This window comes from Eschrichtius robustus, chromosome 15 (assembly GCF_028021215.1).
Source record: "Eschrichtius robustus isolate mEscRob2 chromosome 15, mEscRob2.pri, whole genome shotgun sequence".
NCBI classification, from domain to species: domain Eukaryota; kingdom Metazoa; phylum Chordata; class Mammalia; order Artiodactyla; family Eschrichtiidae; genus Eschrichtius; species Eschrichtius robustus.
The window spans coordinates 57071132-57094123 of NC_090838.1; the positions used below are offsets into that span (position 1 = coordinate 57071132).

At 42.3% G+C, this 22992-nt stretch overlaps 1 protein-coding gene across 2 annotated transcripts in view; it reads left to right on the forward strand.

Annotated features, from left to right (window-relative positions):
• Positions 1-22992, forward strand: part of MEIS1 (Meis homeobox 1) — a 137456-nt gene that overhangs the window by 57460 nt on the left and 57004 nt on the right. For both annotated transcript variants that reach the window (XM_068564564.1, XM_068564565.1), the window contains exon 8: positions 19221-19366. In XM_068564564.1, coding sequence (XP_068420665.1) covers positions 19221-19366 — 146 coding nt within the window. The remainder of the gene's footprint in view (positions 1-19220; positions 19367-22992) is intronic.

Genomic DNA, 22992 nt, shown 5'->3' on the forward strand with positions numbered 1-22992 from the left:
GAGAGAGACTGAAAATAAGAGAGGATCATCTGTCTGTATTTCCTTTGGTGGCAACATGAGTAGAATTTAGGCTTCGGATGAGTCTTTAGCCATCTCATTGTTTCCCGTGGAAGTGTTATTTTCTTCAGCGTATACAGGTGGTGGTGTGATGGGCTGTCTAGAAATACAGGTTTAGCTAGACCAATGAAGATCATACTTCGTTAGTTTACTTGTGACAAAAAAAAGAGTCGCTTGATGTAAGAACTGTTCCCAGCCTTTCCTGGCCTTTCCATCAGTTGAATCAACCACACAGTCAGTTGTTGCATCTGTAATAGCTCTCCTCGTGTAGAAATGAGGATTTTGCAAACTCCCAGAACATATCACCAAATTCTTTGTTAAATTTTTCTGATAACGAAGGCTGTACTTTCCGTATATATATATATATATATATATATATATATATATATATATATATGAGGAGAGCGGAACTAACTCAGGGCAAGAAGTTGAACTTTTTTCTGTAGAGAAACAAAAACTGTAAAGATAAACGTGCTTTTTGACTGCCGCCCTCCCAGCCACACTCCTGCATTAACTCTCAGTTAATTTCCGCACGTTTAGGATTTGAGTCTGTCATTCATTCATCAAACATGGGCTGCCTACTAGTGGGCGGCCCTGAGGATACTCAGTGGTGAGCAAGCCCACGGACCGTGCTCAAGGAACGTCAAGTCTAGTGGGAATGGCTGTAGGATAAATGGACCATGGAAATACGGTGCAACACCAGCTATAATCGTTGGCGCATGGAACGTGCATCTGCCTCTGTCTTGGAGGGTCTTAGGAGTTCCCCTCAAGAAAGGGCATTTTTACACTATTTCACATTTTTCCAAGAGTTTTTGCACGTGTAACCCCACTCATTCCTCACAACGCCCCTTTGAATCAGTCAGTTCTTTATTACCACTGTGGACGGAGGAAGGGGGACTCAGCAAGTGGAGTCACTTGACAAAGACGACACCGATAGGAGAGCCTGGCTTAGAAGGGCGGACCCCGGCTCTGACCTCTGGGTCAGGCGTGAGTGCCTGTGTTGGGGAGGGTGGGGGAACCTGGAAAGATGAGAAATAGTGGCCTGATGTTGTGAAATCACTGTGTGACCATCTGGGAATTTGCCCTCGATTCACTGCCAAGTTTAAGAAGACCTGGAACAATCGTTTCACACTCAAATAGCCCAGGCAGAGCTTCAAAACACCCACTTTCCCTTTAAAAAAAAATTAGGCAAACAAGCAAACACAGAAGAGAGACAATGAACATGGTCGCTCAGAGCAGCTTTCATAGTTTCGGTTTGCATCCTTTCTTTTGTGATAACGTGGCCCCAAATAGTCACACTTCATGCCTTGGAAGTTTTTAGGCTTCTTGATGGAGATCATCTTCCCATAACTGATTCTTTAAAGTTATGTATTTCTTTAACCTGATCACATGCCTGACTTTGGACTAGTAAGGGGACAGATAACCTAGCTTTGGGCCTGCAGTGACCCACCCTTCAACTTTCCAGTCTTTTTGCTCAGGCCAGACTGTGCCTTGTGCCAGCTCCTTTTCTTCCTGTGGTTGTCTCTCTTATATGAGATGGAACTCATTGCTCCAAATATTGCAGAGATGCCTGACTTTGGGGGAGTTCCTTCACTGAAGTTTCTGGAAGGAAGAATTCCTTGGGTATGAATGCGATGCAGAGAGGACGGCTGCGTTTCCCATACCCCTTTCGGTGTCTGATATGGAAATCATACTCTCACGGACCATCCGCATTTGAATGGATGCGATTTGGGGCTGTCTCCCTGTTTGGTGTGCTCGATGAGAAGAAGGCAGGACATGCTGGGGCCTAGGACCTGTGCTAGAATCTCAGCAACACAGTGCCCCTGGGCAGCAAGAGGAGGCTGGGGCAGGGCTGAAGCACCCCCATTATTAAGAGGATAAGGGTTTGGAGCATCTAACCTCGGTAGAAAAGCTGGCCCCTGAGCAGGCAGCTGGGTGGTCCAAGATACAGCATCCAAAGGGTGTAGCAAGTTCAGGCCTGGCATTTCAGGATATCCAGTCTGAGAGGTGGGACCAGCAACAAGGAATTCTAGGCCTTAGGCCAACTCAGAAGTCACGCAGGGCTGGGATTGGCCTTCTGAGGTCTGTTTTCCAGAGCGAGGATCCCCTCCAGCTGGGGGCAGTATTCAGCCCTAGGAAAGAAGGCTGACAGGGGCTGGGGGATGGGAGGGGAATAGAGGTTCCCGCCAGCTTGTGGATGGGGACAAGACCAGACCCAGAAAAGGACCAAGAGGAGAGTGGGGAATCCAGAGACATGCCCGCGCTGGAGGACGTATCTGAATGAGGAGCGGCGGTAGGTCGGGTGACTTAAGGTAAAGGTTGGCAGTTGCTCCTGCGAATCTAGGTCTAGGGCAGTGTCAAGGGATCAAGGCGATTTTGACTCTTCCCGTCTTGTGGTTTAAATGTCTCGGAAACCAAGAAGGGGACCTGGGTCCCAGGTAGCGTTTATGTAGATGCAGCTACAGGAGCTCAGGAAGAGGAAAGAACAAGCTGGTGAAGAGAGAGGGTGCAGGGTGCTGTAGCATCAACCCCCTTTCTGTGGGAGGCAAGGTCTCTGCCTGCAGTGGATGAGAATAATTCATCGATTCTGCTACTTCCTTCTGGCCCCAGGAGACTTCAGATTAGCATGTAGGTGACATCATCACCGAAAACCCCACAGGCACGGGCCGCTGCTCCCCCTTGGGTCCTCTGCTCCAGGCTGGTGTCCACGAGGCAACCTTGTTTGGATTTCCGTACCCTGCCTAACCCCACCCACGGGAGGAGAGACTTTCCTTTCTTTGATACATAAATGATGAGAGAAGATCAACTCTCGTGGGAGCTTGTGGTCCATCCATCTCCTTCCCACTCCCCTCTGGCTGAGCAGCCTGGCCATGCCTGCCCGGAGTGGACTCCCGGTTTCAGAGTGTACGGACGTCTCCAGAAAGGGCACTTGCCTCCCAACTTTCCTACTAACAGAACTGCAGACTTCTGACATGGAGAGACACTTGGAAACCATGGTGTGATTCTAGGAAATGTGTGCTTTGTCATGTTTTATGTCCTAGGCATTGACATTTCTGTCATTTCGTAGGTGACTACTCAGAGGCCCTGGGAGAGGGGTGATGCTCTAGCTAGCACGGGCCCTCCCCTCTGCATTTTGATTCCTCAATTTCCACCCCTTTTATGAATTTTTTCTGTATGATTTCCTTTTTTAATTTTTGGAGGCCCCTTCAGGGGAGTCACCTCACTGTTCTGCAATGTGGCTATTTTTGTCGCCCTCCCATTCCCGTGTACTTTCTCCAGATCCAGAAACACTTGGTATTTGTTTTCTTCCTTGTACATTTCAGAGGTGGTTTTCATACTTAACCCGTTCCCATCCCTTTGACTAAGGAACACTCACTCACGTGGCACTCTGAGATTGCTGCTTCGGTGGTGTCTCTTCCTTCTGTGATTTCAGTAGAAAGAATACGATCGAGGAACCATTATGAAGCCCACATTATTGGTCAGGCTTTGTGCTGGCTGTGGACGACATGCAGCCATGAGAAAGGACACTGTTCCGCTCTAGAAGATCTTTCTAGAGGTTAAAGAAATGCACCTACATTAGATCATCGTTATCTAATAGAGTGGGTTAAATGGAGAGACTAGCTCTAGAGTGGTTAGGGGTTTAGCCTTGAGCCAGATCTGGATTCAGATTCATGAGGAACTCTATTTCCTTATCTGTGGAGCAGTCTGTTTCCTTTCTGTGCATTAGGGCTATTGCAAGGATGACATGAGTTAATTTAGAAAAGCACCTAGCATGGCATGTGCTCTCTGTGCAGCCTTTAATCGTTAGTTAGTAAATATGAGTTATTTCTATTGGCTACTAAAACAGTCTTTGAAAGATCCATAACACGTAAAGGGTTTTTAAAATATGGAGAAATTGATTTTTTTTTACCATGATAATTTAACTTTAATGTCTGAGGATTTGGTGAGGATTAGTTGATTGAAAATAAAGGCCAAACACCGTTTCCAGTATCTAGTAAGTGCTCAATAAATGTTAGTTTTTATCATTACTATTATTCTTACTATCTAGACAAGGGATGGACTATAATTGACAGTTAGCCCTGTTATTCTTTAGGACATCTTGATTTTCCTAGACCGTAAAGATACTTTCTTAAATGATAGCACTTTTTTTCCCCCATATTTGTAAATCAAGAACAAAAACTTTGCTAGTGACAACTGCCACGGAAATATTATTTAGAGAGCAGAGGGCATAATCTGTTTTGTGTGGGAAGTGAGAACTTATATTAATAAAAATTGTTTCCAGCGTACCACCCTTCAGCCACAGGCGACCAGCTTCATGCGACAGGACTGTTTAGGCTGCCCTGCTCACCTGTTTTACTCTGAAGCCCACTCACAAAGTTCTGTGTCACTGCAGGGTTCTTTGGGGAAACAGAAGAAAAGAAAAAAGGAAAAGGACCTGCCATGCTAGGAGAGTGGGTGTAGATGTTTTGGAAAAGTTTGGCTCCTGGGTATGAGAACAGGATGGGGGGGAGGAGGAGCCATGACAGGAGTGGCAATGATTGTTTGCCTGCTTGGGGTGAGGGGATCAGGACAAATGTCCCCTTGCTCAAAGAATGTCATCCATAGCAAGTCACCATGGGGGCTGGCATTCACTGAGCTGAGCCACCACTGCCAAGTGTGGAGTTAAACACTTAAGGCAACTTACTATTATTATTTTTTAAACATCTTTATTGGAGTATAATTGCTTTACAATGGTGTGTTAGTTTCTGCTGTATAACAAAGTGAATCAGCTATACGTATACATATATCCCCGTATCTCCTCCCTCTTGCATCTCCCTCCCACCCTCCCTATCCCACCCCTCTAGGTGGTCACAAAGCACCGAGCTGATCTCCCTGTGCTATGCGGCTGCTTCCCACTAGCTATCTATCTTACATTTGGTAGTGTATATATGTCCATGCCACTCTCTCACTTCGTCCCAGCTTACCCTTCCCCCTCCCTGTGTCCTCAAGTCCATTCTCTACATCTGCGTCTTTATTCCTGTCCTGCCCCTAGGTTCTTCAGGACCATTTTTTGTCTTTTTTTTTTTTTTTAGATTCCATATATATGTGTTAGCATACGGTATTTGTTTTTCTCTTCCTGACTTACTTCACTCTGGATGACAGTCTCTAGGTCCATCCACCTCACTACAAATAATTCAATTTTGTTTCTTTTTATGGCTGAGAAATACGCCGTTGTATATATGAAGGCAGCTTATTTTACTTCACCTGCCAATACCTCTAAGGTGTAAGTACTATTACTATGCTCATTTTTTCTAAAGGGGTGAAACTCAGGCTTGGAGAGGTTAAATGACTTGCCCAGGGTCACACAACTATTAAGGGGGAAGATGAGACTTCTATGAACCTAGGCAATCCAACTCCAGAGGCTAAACTGTTCTCTTAGAACACCTCCAATGTAGGAGACAAGAAGTGAGGTATAGTACGTGCTGAGGAGGTGAGGAGGAGGAGGGCAGTAGCACTCACAGAAAGGAGTCGCCAGTGGGAGACATCCTGGCTTGTTCCCATCCTCCAGTCAGTGGGTTTCCTGCTCAAATGAGGACCTGAACAGCCTTGCCCAGCGGGTGCAGGGACATTTCATTGTGTGGAGGGACAGGAGGCTGGCCCCATCTTGCACTCTAGCTAGGCAGCCGCATGCACCCAGCAGACTTGCTGGCTTTAGGTGCCCATGGGGAAAGGTGCTCCAGAACCTTGCTGGGATGAAGCGTGTGGTCCTTGGACCAGCAGCACAGCGTCCGCGGCTCCTAGGAGCTTGTTAGAAATGCAGACTCTCAGGCTTCCTCCCTACTAAAATCCAAAACTACATTCTAACAAGATCCCTGGTGTTTTATGTAATACACATGAAAGTTGGGCTGGCGCTGCTCTAAGAAGTTTTATCTTTACTAGGCCCACCAAAGTCAAGTCACCACTTCTCAGAGCGTGCTGATTTTGAACGGCAGGCGCCTGTCCCTCATTAACTGAGTGATTAGTGTGTGTGGCACCACAAATCTACAAAAGAGCTGGAGCCTCGGATAATCAGAGGAGAGAAAGTTAGCTGTCGTCACAGACACAGGCCAGCAATTCTCAAACCTTTTCTTTCAGGAACTGTTGGATTTTTAGATGGCTTAACATAAGAGAATAACTTGCATTTTTTTTTTTTTTTTTCGAACTCCCAACTTCTTTCTTGCCCGTTTTCCTGCTAACTATACTTAATATCTCTTCATTCTCCCCAAAGACTTGCTGATCTACATTTCACAACCTCATTCCGTTTGACTTTTGCGTGCAAAGAGATCTGTGCAGGATATCATCTCTTTTTTCCTCCTTGACCCATGGCATTTCCTCTTGCTCCAACTTCTGCTCCAACTTCACTAGGAGGTGAGTCCCACTCTCTCATCCACAGTGATCCACCTTCAGCTGCCCTGGTGCCCTTCCTGCAGACACCATGACCTTCCCTCATACCTCCTTATAAACTGAGAGCAGAATAAAAGGGCATGAGTAGGGGATGAGGAGGAGAGTGCCCATGAGTGTCTGGAGGGAAGATCCCCAGGAAGCCAGGGCAAGTCAGGATGGACTGGTGCCCCACGTTTAACCATCTCACAGGGCTCAGTGCAAAGGCTCTGCTCATCCAGCCACACAGACCAGTGAAGAGAGGGCAAACATGGGGGGAGAGTTCCTACAGAATGGGGGACACCTTATCCTGGTTTATCTGGAGTCATTCAAGAGTGATGTGGTCCAGATGAACGGAATCCTACTTTTTTAAATATTAAAAAATTTAGGGACATTTTTCATGAAAGTGTTTCCAGACTACACATATGCCCTATCATATCTAATTATAATCAACTTAAAGAAAATTGAAAGTCAGAAGGTCCATGAGTTATGGCCCTGCACCATATCTTTTCCTGTTTATACAGGCTTTTTGGCACTCATAGGGCTGCTTTCCCCAATGCCAAAGGGCCCTGCTGTGCTACGCTTCTTAGGTGCTTATTTTTTGCCTCTTCATCATCCTATATTTTTACAAAGCTTTCAGCCTACAAACTATAAGGCAGGAAACCAGATGAGTAAACTTTTAAAAACTGTATCTAAAATAAATATAACAATTCTCTGATTAAGGGGCTTTTGGTCATTTCTCTGTGAAAAGTCTGTGAGCTTTACCACATTTAATCTGTGATTCTAATCCAGTACATTTTAATCATCTTGGAGCTTTAAAACTCACTAATGCCAGACTCTCACCCTCCAAAATACTAGTTTAATTGTTCTCCGGTATAGCATAAGGCATCAGCATTTGTAAAAGCTACCACGTGATTCCTCGTGTAGGCAAAATTGAGAACCACTGCTTCTAATCTCTTTTTTTAACATTAATATATATATATACATTTATTTATTTGTTTTTGGCTGCGTTGGGTCTTAGTTGTGGCACATGGGATCTTTCCTTGCGGCCTGCAGGCTCAGTAGTTGCAGTGCGCGATCTCCAGAGCATGCAGGCTCAGTAGTTGTGATGCACGGGCTCTGTAGTTGCGGCACGCGGGCTTAGTTGCCCTGTGGCATGTGGGATCTTAGTTCCCTGACCAGGGATCGAACCCATGTCCCCTGTATTGGAAGGCGGATTCTTAACCACTGGACCATGAGGGAAGTCACCCACTGCTTCTAATCTTTATGCTAGAAATATTTTTAAAATCCTACTTTTAACTGTATCCTATATAATTGTTGACGTGAGCTCTTTGATAAATAAATGTTATCCTATCTGTGTAAAAGTGTGTGTGTATACACACATATATATATACATAATATACATATACACATGCAGAGCATATAGAAGTTTAACAATAAATGATCTGGCAAGCTTTTGAAGAAATAAATGGGGTGTGTGTGTGTGTGTGTGTGTGTGTGTGTGTGTGTGTGTCTATGTCTGTCTGTCTGCCTGTCTATAAGATCCCATATGTGGGTGGCATTTGTGTTTTTTTGGTGTTTTTGTTTTTGTTTTTTGTTTTTTTTTACTGACAAAACATTTATTTTCATGGTTAGATAGAACTTTGTGACCATTCATTAGTATATATTTAATATTTTGGGGGGAGAATATTTCAAGCAATGAACTTGTCATACATTACTGTAATATTAAAGAAATAGGCAAAATACTGGGTCCTAAAATGCTTTCTAAGATGTTGATTCAGAACAAAAGTTTATGGTTTTATACTGTTTTACCTTTGCAGTTGAAGTGTATTCTGTTTGTTTCTTAGAAAAAGGTCGGGGATTTCCGTTTTGTTTTATTGTTAGTATAAATACGTAGATTTCAGTAATATTTTGCAGTGCACGCACATCCTGAAGTTTATAAGACTTCATTAAGAAGTTATGGTGTTTTTGCAGGGATTTTCCATGGTGTTTAGTTGTAAAAAAAATGCTGAATGGATGAAAAATGAGTAAAATATGTGTTTTTTTCTTCTTTCTTATTCATCATTGCTGTTTGTCCTCTGTGTAAAGGCAACTAATTTGCTGTTGTTCCCCTGAGGGGAATTCAAGTCAAAAAGTCATATTGAATTACTAGAAAAAGATATTCCTATCTCAAAAGGACAAAGTGCAATGATTTAAGAAAAAAAAGTAGAAAAAAAGAAAAAAAAGTGGAAAATTGATCTGATTTTTCTTTTTTTAATGCTAAAACTATTTTTTTTTTTTTAAATAAATGTATTTATTTATTTATTTATTTTTGGCTGTGTTGGGTGTTCGTTTCTGTGCGAGGGCTTTCTCCAGTTGCGGAGAGCGGGGGCCACTCTTCATCGCGGTGCGTGGGCCTCTCACTGTCGCGACCTCTCCCGTTGCGGAGCACAGGCTCCAGACGCGCAGGCTCAGTAGTTGTGGCTCACGGGCCCAGTTGCTCTGCGGCATGTGGGATCTTCCCAGACCAGGGATCGAACCCGTGTCCCTTGCATTGGCAGGCAGATTCTCAACCACTGCGCCACCAGGGAAGCCCATGATTTTTGGTGTATGTTTTATCTGTCCACGGTACTCTACTTGTACGAACACTTAGATAAACTAAATCTGAAGTAAACTATAAATATGATTATTGATTGACTCCAACTGACGATCTTACTTTCCATGAATTGAGAAAGCCCAATTTCTTCCTTTAATCCCATCAACTGCACATTAAAATTTTAACAAAAAGAATTTTTTGTATTCTGTAAAAATCCAGCAGATATTTTCATTCTGGGTCTCGGTTATTTAGTATATTTCTTTCCATAGTTTTCACACAGTTACATGCATGATTTGAGTTGACAATGAAGATAGAAACAGTGCATGATTTATAGGAAAGTTATTCCCAATGTATTTCAACAGGCTGGCAATCCTCCCGGAGTTATAAACACCCAAATTATGAACGACCTACACACACAGACACACACACAGACACACACACACACAGACACACACACACACACACGTCCAACTTGGATTTCTTAACTCCTGTCCTCCATGCTTTACATCTACAGGACGCATTTACTGTCATCACAATTTCTGTGAGAAACCGTGGGGTGTTCAGAAACATGTGACTTCCCAAATTGAAGCAGGGGATTGGGGTGGGGAGGGGATAGCAGGATGTAATCATCAATTAGGAAAGTGACACTGGGCTTTTTTGAAAGATTGGCATCCATTGATCAAAAATACACAAACTACGTATTTTTAAACACTTTATTTCTCTTCCTGAAATTCTGCCATGAAAGATTCATTTACGTTAACAAATCTTTTAAAAATGCCAATACTTCTGGGAAGGTGAGGGAGGCATCAGTTATTCATTTCCTAGTCCGAATTAATTCTTTCAGGTTGCTTGCTTCCTAAACTCTGGCTCAGGTCAAGTAGACTTAAAGGCTGGGTGTTGTGATTGGCGGGACATGATGAGTGTTAATTCATAGCAGGAATAGAATCGGTCCAGGTGATGTGACCATAATTGGGAGGCCAAGTGCCTCTACAAGGCACTGGGATACTTGGAAACTCCAGGAAAGGAAAGCTATGTAGCAGGGGAGAGATACAGAAAAAGAGGTACTAAAGGCAATCATATATATTTTAATATTTTCCTCGGCTGACTCTATGCACAGAAATATGAGAAGGAACTCATCTTCCTCCTTATTTTTGCACTTTCTGACTTCCTGAGCCCAGGGTTCACATGTCAGTTAGAACTTCATTCACTTAATGAATTACTTTGGCTTTTGATAAACAAGAATTGGAAACTATCACCATTCATAACAGACTTCTATGTGAAAATTTGTTCTAATGTCCAAGAGACCTGCTTACAAATTAACTTCAGAATATAATTGGTGCCTAAATTGGGATCTGCCTGAATAGACTCATTGCTCGTCCATTGTCCCTCATTCTCCAATCTTGGTTTGGAAAGTAGGGATTTGCTAGGTGGAACTAAAAGAGACACTGGAGGATGAGACTTTATGTGGTAAAATGTATGTAATATCAGGGCATGCAATGGAAAGGACACTGATGACCCCACGGAAATACACTTATAGGTCACAACTCTTAGAAACCTAGGGAGGAACACCCAAATCCTGACTATGGCCCCCAAGGCCCTGTGTGGTCTTGCTTCTCTTACCTCTCCAGTTTCATCTTGTCCTGCTTTCCCAGGTCCCAGTACTGTGGTTGTTTCATGCTTCCCCCAGACAGGCAGGGCCTTTGTACATGTGATTCCAATGGCCTGCAATACTTTCCCTGCCCTCTGCCCTTTTAGACTGTCCACTATACCTAATTGACTTTTCTCTCCCCTTCACACTTCTGCTCCAGATCACTCTCACCTAAGTCAATGTCCTTTGTTCCACACACTCAAAGATTTATGTTTCTTTCGGATGGAGTACAGTTGCACACTTATTGCTGTGACTCTTTTGTTTAATGTCTATGCCCTCTAACTGGAAAGCACATAGAAAGAGGGACTCTTTCTGGTTTGGTTCACCATTTGTGTCTCTAGGGGGTTGGCATTCGTGTTTGGGACATAGTAAGAATTCAGTACATTTTTCTTAAATGAATGAATGAATGAATGATAGGAGTGGCAGGTTGTGTAAAAGATGGTTACACATCCAGAGCTCACTTTTATTTCTATTTTAGAATTACTGTTTTCTGGGGGTTTTTTATTTATTAATTTATTTATTTTTGGCTGCATTAGGTTTTCATTGCTGCATGCGGGCTTTCTTTAGTTGCGTCGAGCGGGGGCTACTCTTCATTGCGGTGCGCGGGCTTCTCATTGCGGGGGCTTCTCTTGTTGCGGAGCACGGGCTCTAGGCACGTGGGTTTCAGTAGTTGTGGCACGTGGGCTCAGTAGTTGTGGCACGCGGGCTCTAGAGCGCAGGCTCAGGAGTTGTGGTGCACGGGCTTAGTTGCTCCGCGGCATGTGGGATCTTCCCGTACCAGGGCTTGAACCCGTGTCCCCTGCATTGGCAGGTGGATTCTTAACCACTGCGCCACCAGGGAAGCCCCAGAGCTCACTTTTAAGTGCTATATTTACTCTTTAGAAAAGGGGGCAGTAGGTTCATAGAGAGAGCTCCTGCCTGCAGGCTCTGATTCTCCATCTCTTCCCTGGGGTTTCTGTGATGTCAGGAGTCCACTAAAGGGCAGAGTGAGGCTGTGAGCTCATTCCACAGTGGTTAACTATTGACAAATATCTGTCACTGTTTAACAAGCCTAAATTCAACTAGAAAGGAAAAGCCTCATAACGAATCTCTGTGAAGCCAACCTTTGGAAGCGTAGCTAGGCATTTCTTTTTATAAGTGCCAAGAATATGTTTATTTAAAGTTTGCTCTTCTTAATCTTCTCCCCTGCTCACCTTAGCTCCATCTTTTCGATCAGTGCCATTGGTATATCTGTCCCATTGGTTATCTGTGAAGCCCCTTCTAGGACTTAGCACTGCCAGGGCAGGTACCAACAACACCACATCTTGGTTTCCAAAGGAACTACCTCAAAATTTTCAGGAAAGCTGTGGTGGTAAAGTAAAATATATGAGAGTGTGCTTACCTTTGATCAACTGAAAATCCCTTTGAACTAAAAACAAGGAAACCTTCAACACCTCAGGATGAGAAGAGATACAAAACGGAGGCTGAGCTAACAGAACCCTAATTAAAGTTAAATGTAGAAGTTAACCATTGGATTTAGACTATTACATATGTCTATTGGCCTCAGATTTGAAGATATAGAAAGTTTACTCTGTTTATTTTGAAAATGTGTAATAAGACTTACGAGGTTGTGTTATGTTTTCATTTATCTTGCAAAAACCTTTCTAATGTTTCCTAGGATCCTGTGACATGTCAATCTGTAACAGTATCAGATATTAATGTCCTCAGATAACCTGGTGCTGAAGAATTGCTGAGACAGGTGTGGAGGAATGCTGTGGGAAAGACTGACACAATGACTTGGCAAAACCAAGGCAAAACCACAGTTCTAGAGATTTCTGTTTGTACCATATCTATACAGTGTGAGTCTGGAGTCTGAGCTCAGGGTCAAATGGTCTGCTTAGACACAGTTGAGATTCTTTACTAGGGTAAAACTGAGAGGTGTGTCAAGGGTGCGGGGAGTGGTATAATTCATTCATTGAGGGGAAAATGCAGAAGGAGACAAATAACTTTTGCTTGATTTTTTAAAAGGTGAACTCAGGAAAAATGGAGAAACAGCAAGAAATTTTAGTTAGGTAAATAGTTTTAGGTTGGAATTGCAGGGAGTAGGGGTGTATTTCTAAAGGGTTATGGTAAACATTATAAAGAAGTCTGATACTTTAACTCTTAGTCCATCTCTTGTCCAAGATGAGCTTAAAAATTCTAAGGAAACTTCCCAGCTTTGGAGAATGCATTTTTAAAAATGTTTTCTTACGTTTCATTGAATTTCACTGGTGAATATTTTTCAAGAGTTTCATTTAGGTGTGTATCAAAAAGAATTGTAACAGCCGGAAATTGAAACTACGGTTTCCTCCATACAGTGAAAAAAAGATGCATTCACACATCCACTGAATAAGCAATTGACAAGTCTGTACCCTGTACACAGGGGTAACCCTGGGGTTAGAGAATCTCAGTGAGGATTCTGACCAGGTCCCTGTTTTCACAATATTCTATAATCAAGTTGAGGGGACATATACGGAAATCAGCAGTGCTAGTAGAGTATGAAGTGTGTTTGGGTGGAGGAATGTCAGGAGAAGAAAAATCACTGCGGACTGGGGAGGATTACTAAAGAGAGTTAGCATGCAGCAAAAACTCCTTATAGGAGATGGCGGTTGAGCCGAACCTAAAAGGTCACCGAGGAGTTTGCCAGGGAAAGGGACTAGCACAGGGGAACACAAAGAGGTGTGAGAGATCCGTGTGTGCAGTGAGATCCCGAGAACGTCAGGTGGGCTCTGGACTGGGGTGGGGGGCAGGGCGTCGAGTGCGGTGCCCCCGGGGACCCAGCAGAAGACGGGCTGCAAACACACCCCGGAGAGAGATGACGAAAGGCCTTCTATGCCAGGCTACGAAGTGTGACCTTTATCCTGAAGGCAAAGGGCAGCTGCAGAAGGATTTTAAGTGCCAGGGTTATACGATCAGATATGTGTTTTAGAAAAATCATTCTGGCAGCTATTACGCATTCTAAATGAAGACAGAACACCTCCTTAAAGCCTCTGAAGTATTCTAGCCGGTTCCTGAGAAAGGCTTGTTATAATTCTCACCATTTATCCTCTTAACATAACACAGAAACATTATCCCCTCTGACTTCTGGCTAAGTAGACACAGCCAGGATCTGGAGAAGTGGGTTTGGGGTAGTTTTTACATTTTTCCTAGCAACCTGGCACACCCAGATAGCTCGACTACAAAGGAAACCCGACCTCCCCATACCGAGGGGATGTTTGCACCAGGGGCCCCTAGAAAGGCGGGAATGTTCTACACACCATTTAAGGGACGAAATGCCATATTCTCTCACGGAGAAGTGCTACGTGAGAAAACAGACAAGAGAAAAACAGAAACCCTTAATATTGGATGAAAATTTAGCCGCCTCGCAACATGAGCTGTACAGTCCTCGGAGGGCTTTGCACTGACCATTGAGACAACTTTCAAGGCACAACAGAATTGACTCAGTATCGAAAGATACGCTTATAACTGGCCTTGATTTTTGAGTCTAGGTACATTTTTGGGACAAAGACTCTATTTCTAAAGGCTCGAAGAGGAGAAAAGTAAAGGTTAAGGAGAGAACGTGGCCCGAAAACCATGGAGTCTCGCTACCAAATTGTCAATGAAATGATCTTGAAGCGGGTTGGTTTCTAGCAAAACAGGAGGGTCCACAACCTTACATGTTCTTTTGCCCTGGCAGTTGAAAGTTCATCTCCCTGATTAGGAGTTTTGCCTCCGTGGCATAAAGAACCCTCTGATGGACAACCCATTTGATTTCTACCTGCTGGCCCACTGCCACGGGAAGTGCCCAGCCCTTGTGATGTAAATGTCAGGTGCTTTTGGGGGTTTTGTTTTTGCCTCGCTCAGAATAGGTTTTGGGGACTGGTGGTCCCGGAGAGAGAGAGGGAGTTAGGAGGGAGAGAAAAATGGGAGTCAGACTTTGACCTGCCGGGAAGGAGCCCCCCGCTGACACGGTCAGTCTGACCCATTGAATGGCCTGAATACGATAAATGCCGCTTTATCCTGCCTTGAAAGGCACGAGATAGCGCAGTCTAAATGCCTGGGCATGCTTAAATAGGCGACCAGGGATGTTTGAGTTGAGCATGTTTGAAATCTGAGCTCTCTGACAGCCTGGGAGCTGTCACAGGTCACCTGCCTTGCTCCGCTGGGACGGGCCCAGGTCTCACAAGAAATTGTCCATAGACGAATTGTAGTACAAATTCCTTTCTTTGTTGGTTGGCCTCTTTCACTAGACCATGGCCTATAAAATTTTGTAAAAACAATTCTTAAATATTATTTGAAAGGGCAAATGGCCCACGTTGAAAGGTTTGACAGTTTGACATACAGTGCATGGTTTTGAGAGCTCGCAACCTGCAAAGTGTGGCCAGGATTCTCCCCCTGCTTGTTAGAAGCCTGGTGTTTTTAAAACGGTGTTTTGTGGCTGCCCAGAGTTCCTTTGCTCCCAGCCATCTGACAGGCCAGGAGTCTGCTTCAGTGATCTGAAATCCTTTTAGACTCATTTGGGAGAGAGCAGAAACATAGCTGGCACCTTTGAATCCAGTGTCCAAAGAGCACAGAAACAGGTAGTGCCAATTACGGAGCCATTTGGACGATCAGATCAAAGCAGATCACTTTAGAGTCTTCTGACAGCGCCGGAGCCAGTGCCCAGAGAGAGAAGGGAGCCCGGAGTGGCACTTCAGTGAGGGGATGAGGGGGAATTTGAGTGGCCCGGTCTCATCAGAGCCAGGGAAGTCGCAGGCAAGTAGCTTTCTGCATTAGAATGTGGCCCGTGTGTGCGGCTCAGCGCCCCGTTGGCTGCCTCTGCATAGCCAAAGGCCATTTTCAGGAGCCTCTGGCCCCTCAGTCACTGGGCTGCTAGTTAATTGCCACACGGACTTCATGACACATGGGCAGATAATATGACATTTTCGGTTTCTGTCACTAGCAAACGCCACAACGTTGCCTGCGCTAGTTGCTAAGAAGCTGTCAGAACCCATTAGCAACTGGCTAAAGTCGCCCTATGGCATTTCCTCACAGCATCAGCAAAACGAGCATAAATCACCCACTGGAGCCTGCTGCTATCCTAATGAGGCTGTAAGCTTGTTTATGGACTAACGTCATTTTTATGATTATTTCCACCTTTTCAGTTTGCCTTCATTTGGTGGCAGGAGAAGTCAGCTCCGGGAATGAAGTCACTGCTGACATTTTACAAATGTGGTTCAGAGCTGCTGCCTGCTGCCGTGTGGTCAGCCGGCGGTCCTCCAAGTTTGTTTAGTGATCTTTAAAAATAAAAAGGAAATAAATCCTCCAGAGACCGCAGAGAGGTGACTGTATCAAATTGCAGAGGGGATGGAAATGTGCAAGGTACAATTGACCATTGAGACTTTCCTCTGAGGTGGAGACGTTTCGAGATCAATTTTCCATTTTAGAAAGTGGAAGAGGTTAAACAATTTATTAAAATCTATGAAAGTGTTTGCTTTGAGAATCGTCTGTTTTATTATGCTCTCCTCCTTCCCCATCCTCTCCATTTCCCTAACTTGTGTCGGGAAGGAGCAGGGTTTATTGTTTTAGGCTTTTCTGAACATGCACCAGTATTTACACTGGATTGAAAGCATTTGCTTCCAATGAAAATCTTGTCTTAGATTACAACCCAGCAGTGTAATTTCCCTCCCAGATGGGAGTAAAGTAGCTGTATTTGCCTAAAAACAGTAGGAAGAACAAACTGAGCATTAAGCCAAGGCTGTTTTTGGCTTGAGCTAATGATGTAATAGAAACCTTTTATTCGGGAGAGGTCACTGCCAGGGACTGAAGGGGGTGATCTGGCTCTTGCTTGAAAGGTTTCTCCATTGTATCTACATAAGTCTTCACTTAAACAATTCTGTTCCTAATGCTTCTGCTTTCATATGGCAGAAATAAACAGGAAAGGTTCTGGTGAGTGTTACACGTGGAATGCAGAAAGCCTTCCTCTCCTAATGCAGTATATAATTCAGGTGCCCTCAAGGCACGCTTTCAGGAATTCTTTTGCCTGAGGTAATGGGAAGCTAAGGCTGCTTTAAGGCCTTGATTATCTATTGATGCACAAAGCTGGAAAAAAGTCATCTCCACTGGATTATAGTAGATATTTCCATAAATTATCAATGAAGTTTCTTCAAGGCAGGCAGGAGGCATTGCCTGCTAAATTAATCTGGAGGGGTTTTGAGATGGAGAGAAAGGCTATTTTTTTTTTTTTTTTTTTTAAGGTTGAAAACAATCATGGGCGAGGTGGTGAAAAACTGTGTCCTTAGGTCAGAAGCTTTTTAATCAGTGATCAAGTAATATGTTTCTTTTCCTTGGTTAACTTTTGCATATTGAAAGTGGATTAGCCCACTGAAAATTTAAATGCTTTTGAGTTGGTTTTTTTTCCTCATGTTTTTGTAATGAATTGTTATTTTATATGGTGAATTGCTTCTCTGAATAAAAAGCCTCTTTAAATATTGGACTTTCTAAGAATTTATTAGGCAAATCCAAGGAGACTCCTTAGAAAACACTTGGGTATGCAAATCGAAGGTGTGGTGGGGTGGAAGGAACACTGGGTTAGCGATGTGGGTGTCTCATCCCGCCTGGACCATCCCCCTTGAGCAAATCATCCAGTAGGATCACAAGTACTTTCTTCATTGCTACAGTGAGGGCTTGGGAATTGTGGGTCTTTATGATCTTTTTCACTGAGAACACAGCTATGATTCCATGGACCTTTTACAGAATATATGATTTTTGTCAACAAAACATCGAATACAATGAAATTATGGATTTTAATTTTATAAAAATTCAACAGAAAGTTCTGCAAAAGTTTTGTGTTTGTGGCATATGCTGTCATCCTAGCAGAAATGTCGAAATCAGACTGTCTGTCACCCAACAAAGTTTTTAAACTTCAACTCAGTCCAAGTCAAGGTAATTTAGGGGGCAGTTTTCTTTTGAGGGGAGGGGTGGCGGGGGGAGTTTCCTGAAGGAACTCTCTTAAGAACAACTGATTAATGACAACCTAACTACTTTAGATTCGACTGAAATAACTGAAATCAAAATAGAGAATTCTTCAATATCCTGTGATAAACCATAATAGAAAAGAATATGAAAAAGAATATATATATATGTGTACATATATAACTGAGTCACTTTGTTGTACAGCAGAAATTAACACAACGTTGTAAATCAACTATCAAGAAAATTTTTTTAAAAATAGAGAATTCTTTTTGTGTGTAGGATATTTAGATAAAAGAAACAAGGAATACAGAAATTCATGAAGCGATCCAAAGGAACCTGAGGCTAGTTCCCATGTGCAGTCTTACCAAAGTTCTTTGGGCCTGTGGACGGGTCTCCCAGTGAACCCAGGGAGTGTGCTAGCTCATTGTTAAGCCTCGCCACTCTAGCTCTTCTTTCTGGGCCCAGATCAACCTGTTCCTTTCTAAAAGCCAGTAGTTTCCACTGAGAGAGCTGGGGTACCAGTTTGACAAAAGCTAAGCTACTTTTTAGGGTACTTTGTATAGTCCACTGTTGTTTTCCCTTTTAACATTTGTGCCTAAACGCCAAGTGTTTACTTTCCATTTGTACCTTATGACTTGTTTTGGACAGTGTGATTATATGGACTGAAATTTCACTTTTTTTTTTCCTTATTCAGTATGCCATTTTAAAAGGAATACTACATTCTTTATCTTATTGTGTCACAGAGCCAAAAAATTATCCAGAAGGAACAACTTAAATGTTATAACAAAAATCAATGGAAAAATAGTATCCAGTGTATAGGAATGTGTAAGCAGGTGACTTTTCCGTGAGAAAAATTTAAATCGAGAAGAAATTTTTCAGAAACTGCCTGGATTATCAGGGGAGTACAATCCCAACTGACTATTCATTTAACATCACTTTATTTGATTTAAATAGTCATTGTTTTCGAATTAAAAATCGATTTCAAGAGTTTTTCCCTTACTAAGCTCTATGCTCTCTTTCTATGACAAGAAAAATTATATTCTATTTGAAGCATTCGTATGTCAGACTGCTTATATGATGGATTACCTACATTTCCGTGGCCTACTTTAGTCTTAAGATAGATCACTTATGGAAATAGTTGATGTCTTAAATGCATCTTCTCACAAGTTGACATCAATGACTTTATGTGGGATTTGAATACCCAGGCATAGACAGCACCTCTGCTCATGGTTTCCACCATATGCAACTCTCCAGTAGGAGTTACACTTAAGATGTCTCCACTCTCCACATCTGAATAATTACCATGGCAACAAAGCTACTAAAGAGTTTGGATACTCCCCTCCATTCCCTTTGACCTTTTCCAATGTTCTTTGGAAGAAGTTCCTTAGACCTGACTGCTTTGGAGCCTAGGCCTTGTTCTTTCTCTTTGTCTTAAAAAAAAGAAAAGAAAAGAAAAGAAAAGAAAGGGTACCAAATAAACTATTAATCATTGATATTGCTCTTTTGGTTTTGTTTATGTCCAAAGGCATTCTATTTGAATAAAGCATGTTAAGGTAGCATCAGTCAAAATTTGATTCACTATGTTTGCAGGTGATGGCTTGGACAACAGTGTAGCTTCCCCCAGCACAGGTGACGATGATGATCCAGATAAGGACAAAAAGCGTCACAAAAAGCGTGGCATCTTTCCCAAAGTAGCCACAAATATCATGAGGGCGTGGCTGTTCCAGCATCTAACAGTAAGTGGATTCTAAATGACATATGTAAACTAAATATGGACAATGAACCAGTTTTGGTAGAAAAAAGGGGGGAGAAATGATCCCCCTGGACTTGGAATATTTCACAAATCACTGTGTGCCCACGGTTCTTACAGAGGTGTTAGCACTTGTTTCCTAGATCCATACCCCAAATTAGGAGTTTTATTTGAAGTTTGCTATTGCGATTTTGCTCACTTTTGTGAGTTATAAGGTTTAGGAGTTCATGTGCACTTGTGACTTTAAGTGTGTATGTTAATGATGTTGCTTTTCTCAGTGCGACTCGTAAGTACCTAGAACCAGGTCCCACTAAGAACAAAGTCAGACAAACCCCAGAGAGAAGGACTTAACGTCTTCCAGTGCTTTCGTGGACCTTTATGGCGAATGGGCTGCAAAAATTTAAATCTTGTTGCAATGGCAGGTTGCTCACATAATTTGCTCTGAAGTGGTTTGAATGTACCGGCTGCCATTACAAAACGTTCATCTGAGTCAGAGCTGCACAGTGAAAGTTGTCCCTGTATTTAGAACTGTAAAGGAAAACAGCAATATAGAGTCAGCTCTTCCTGTGTAGTCCCTTGTGACTTTTCAAGCCAAGTAACAGTTTATATTGTCTGTGTGAGTATTGCTGTTTTCACTGCAGGAATTCTCCTGGAGATGTGAGAAACTGGAGATTTGGGGCTTTATGCCACCGAGGGATTTGTTTTGTTTGGTTATTGTTCTGAATGGATTTCATGTTCAAAATATTTATAATCATAATATTTTGGTGGATATTTTTGGAAGTGCATACTGATTTAATGACATCTAAGGAAGAAGATGAAATGAAAATTTATGGGTAAAATAATATATTAAAAATCAACAAAATTGTTGGCCAGGGGTACTTTCAACGTTAGGGACGAAGGACAAATTTAGACAGGTCGTAGCATAGACTAGCCTAAAATGAATGAATGTTAAAAATCTTGTTTTTTGAAAGAAGTGTTAGGAGCAAACCTTTTATGTTACTATTCTTAGCATAGTTGGCTTTTCTTCAAGTCATTTGATTTTCTTCAGTATCAAAGTTAATTCTGCATTGTCACTCATGTGTCCAGACCTGTTGACCCTCACATCCTCACCCACTTTCAAAGCCATGTTCCTCAGTGACTTATACTGATACAGGGAGACAAACAGAGGATGTGGGAGACCAAGCTGGTTCAGCTCCTCTGGACAGAGGCTGTGCCTCCAATAATACTCGAGGCTATAAATTAATCCAGATTTTCCAGCATCCCTAAATAAAATAAAAACCGAGAGTGGCAGGACTAACTAAAAAATAGTTTCTTTCCTTTTCATCTTCCCACCACGATTCCAAACAGTAACTAGATTATGCTGATAGTTTTGGAGTCAGCTTTAGGGATGGTTAATACTGGTAGTTAGTTGAAGATGTAGATGGTTTAGCTGATCTTAACATCACGTTAGGTTGACCCGAAACCTGATTCGGGTGCCATTACTTGCCTGACACTTGTTGCATTTACGTGGATAGTTTGAGATCTGCTTTGTGCAAGTTTGCTGCTGAGGATTATTGCCCACCGCTGAATGGGAGGGGAAGGACTAGGGTCTAGAGGGCATAGCATGAAAAATAAACAGTACGGCATTTAAAGTCAGCGGGAGATAAGAAGTGACAATGGGGCAAAAGTGCTGATGCAGCCGTGCTGATATTTCATCACTGGAGCCAACCAGCTAACCTGATCTAACCTGAGGATGAGTGGGGGGAGGGGACAAAATCAGGTTGACCCTGAAGTCACAACCAAACTCTATTTCCTATACTAACAGAGAAAAAAAAAGGTAGACTTCGTCAGCCTCCATTTCAATCTGCAAAGGAGTTTTGGCTTCACTCGAAGCTGAGGTGCCCCTGAATAAAATATAATCAAATATTGATTCAGACAGAATCAGGAGAGAAGAAGCAAGTTCTTTTATTCATCCACCAGATTTCCTGGTTTTCTAGGTCATACCCTTGTGAAGAACCTTGCCAAGAGCTATATTATTTTCTTAAAAAAAAAAACCAAAGAACAACAACAACAAAATGCTTTTTAACAGCCAGCATGACTTTACCTGCATTGCAATGCGTTTTGTGGTCCATATATTATTGGGGCAGTTGCAACAGAAATTATTCATAAACTGTCTGATTTTTTGAGGTCCGGCTAATTTCCTTCAGTTTGAGGGTCGGTGCTGGCCTGTACCACTACCCTGCGAGGGGAAACCCATTTGTCCATGTCTCCCTGGCATTCTAAGAATGCTCATAGACGTTGTCTCCTGGTTTCCATTGGGTATTTCCACCCTCCTTCCCCACTCCACTGCCATCTGCTTATGCAAAAATACTGATAATGATAATGGTCTCTAAAAAGCAGAAGCTCTCATAATATCATCTAAAAAGCAAAGTGAGGGGATATATTTAAATTTTCTCCCCCTTTCCTTCTTCCAATGAGAAAGATTCCCTTCTGTCCCTCTTCTCCAATTGCAAGAGTAGATAGATTTCCAGTTACAAGGAACAGCCTTCTCCTTGTCTCATTATACTTCTTGAAAGAATGCATAAACTATTTAGGTAATACTTATAGTCAAGAGCCGATTATAATAAATACTATGAGAAAACGTATAAAGAGAGTTTTATTATTATTTGTCCAAATGTAAGTAACTACTGTTATCTCAGTATTAATTCTTTAGCAGATTTATTTCAAATTCTGAGAGGTCTTTAGGGATGCACAATTCATTTGGAAGACTGTGTACACATTTTAGATGATCACATTCTTGCTATATGATTAATGCAACTTATCCAGGAGATCCTTTCTGAAATCTTGCTAAATATAAAAGAGCAACTGAAGCTCTGGCTAATTAAAACAATAGCAATCACAATTTATTAGCAAATTGTAAAAAAACTAATTTTTTAAATGCCAAAGGTATATTATAAAACCTCATACACCTTTTGGAAAGCAAATTGCTATCTTTTTTTCTTTTTCAAATAAATGGGTCAATCTTTTCATTGAGTTTATTCAGTTAAAAAAAGCTGCCTTTGAAAGGGCTTTCAGCATTTGTTTGTTAGAGGAGTAGAATAGGCCCTGAATAAAAAAACCTTTCTGGATTTGCACCCCAGCTGCATAAGAAAAATGTGCCTTTCTGTAGTTGGTCATAGGTAGGTTTAATCAGTAGCACATTTTACTACTCCAGAGAGAGAACTAAAGCTTCATTTTTTGGACTCACAGTCTCTAGCAAGCTAAACTGGACATACTTGTGTATAATAAAAACAATAAAAGAAAAAGGAAACAGGTTTTAAACTTTGGTGATTATGGGGTAAAAGGAAATTTCAGTGATGTGAATTTCCAGCTTAGACTTAGTTGAACCTTTGCCAGTTTTGATAACTAGAGAAGCTCTCCTGAAAGAAACTATCCCCTGGAATTGAAAAGAATGACTGACATTATTTAGATAATGAGAGAGAATTCGAAAGAAAATAAAAAGGATGTATTAATAGAAATGCTTGCATTTGCCTGAAGACAAATTACTGCAAACAATTAGAAAGTACTTAATATTTGGGTGTGAGTCACTATAGAGTCACGATCAGTTCAGGGGCATATGCCACATCAAGAGTT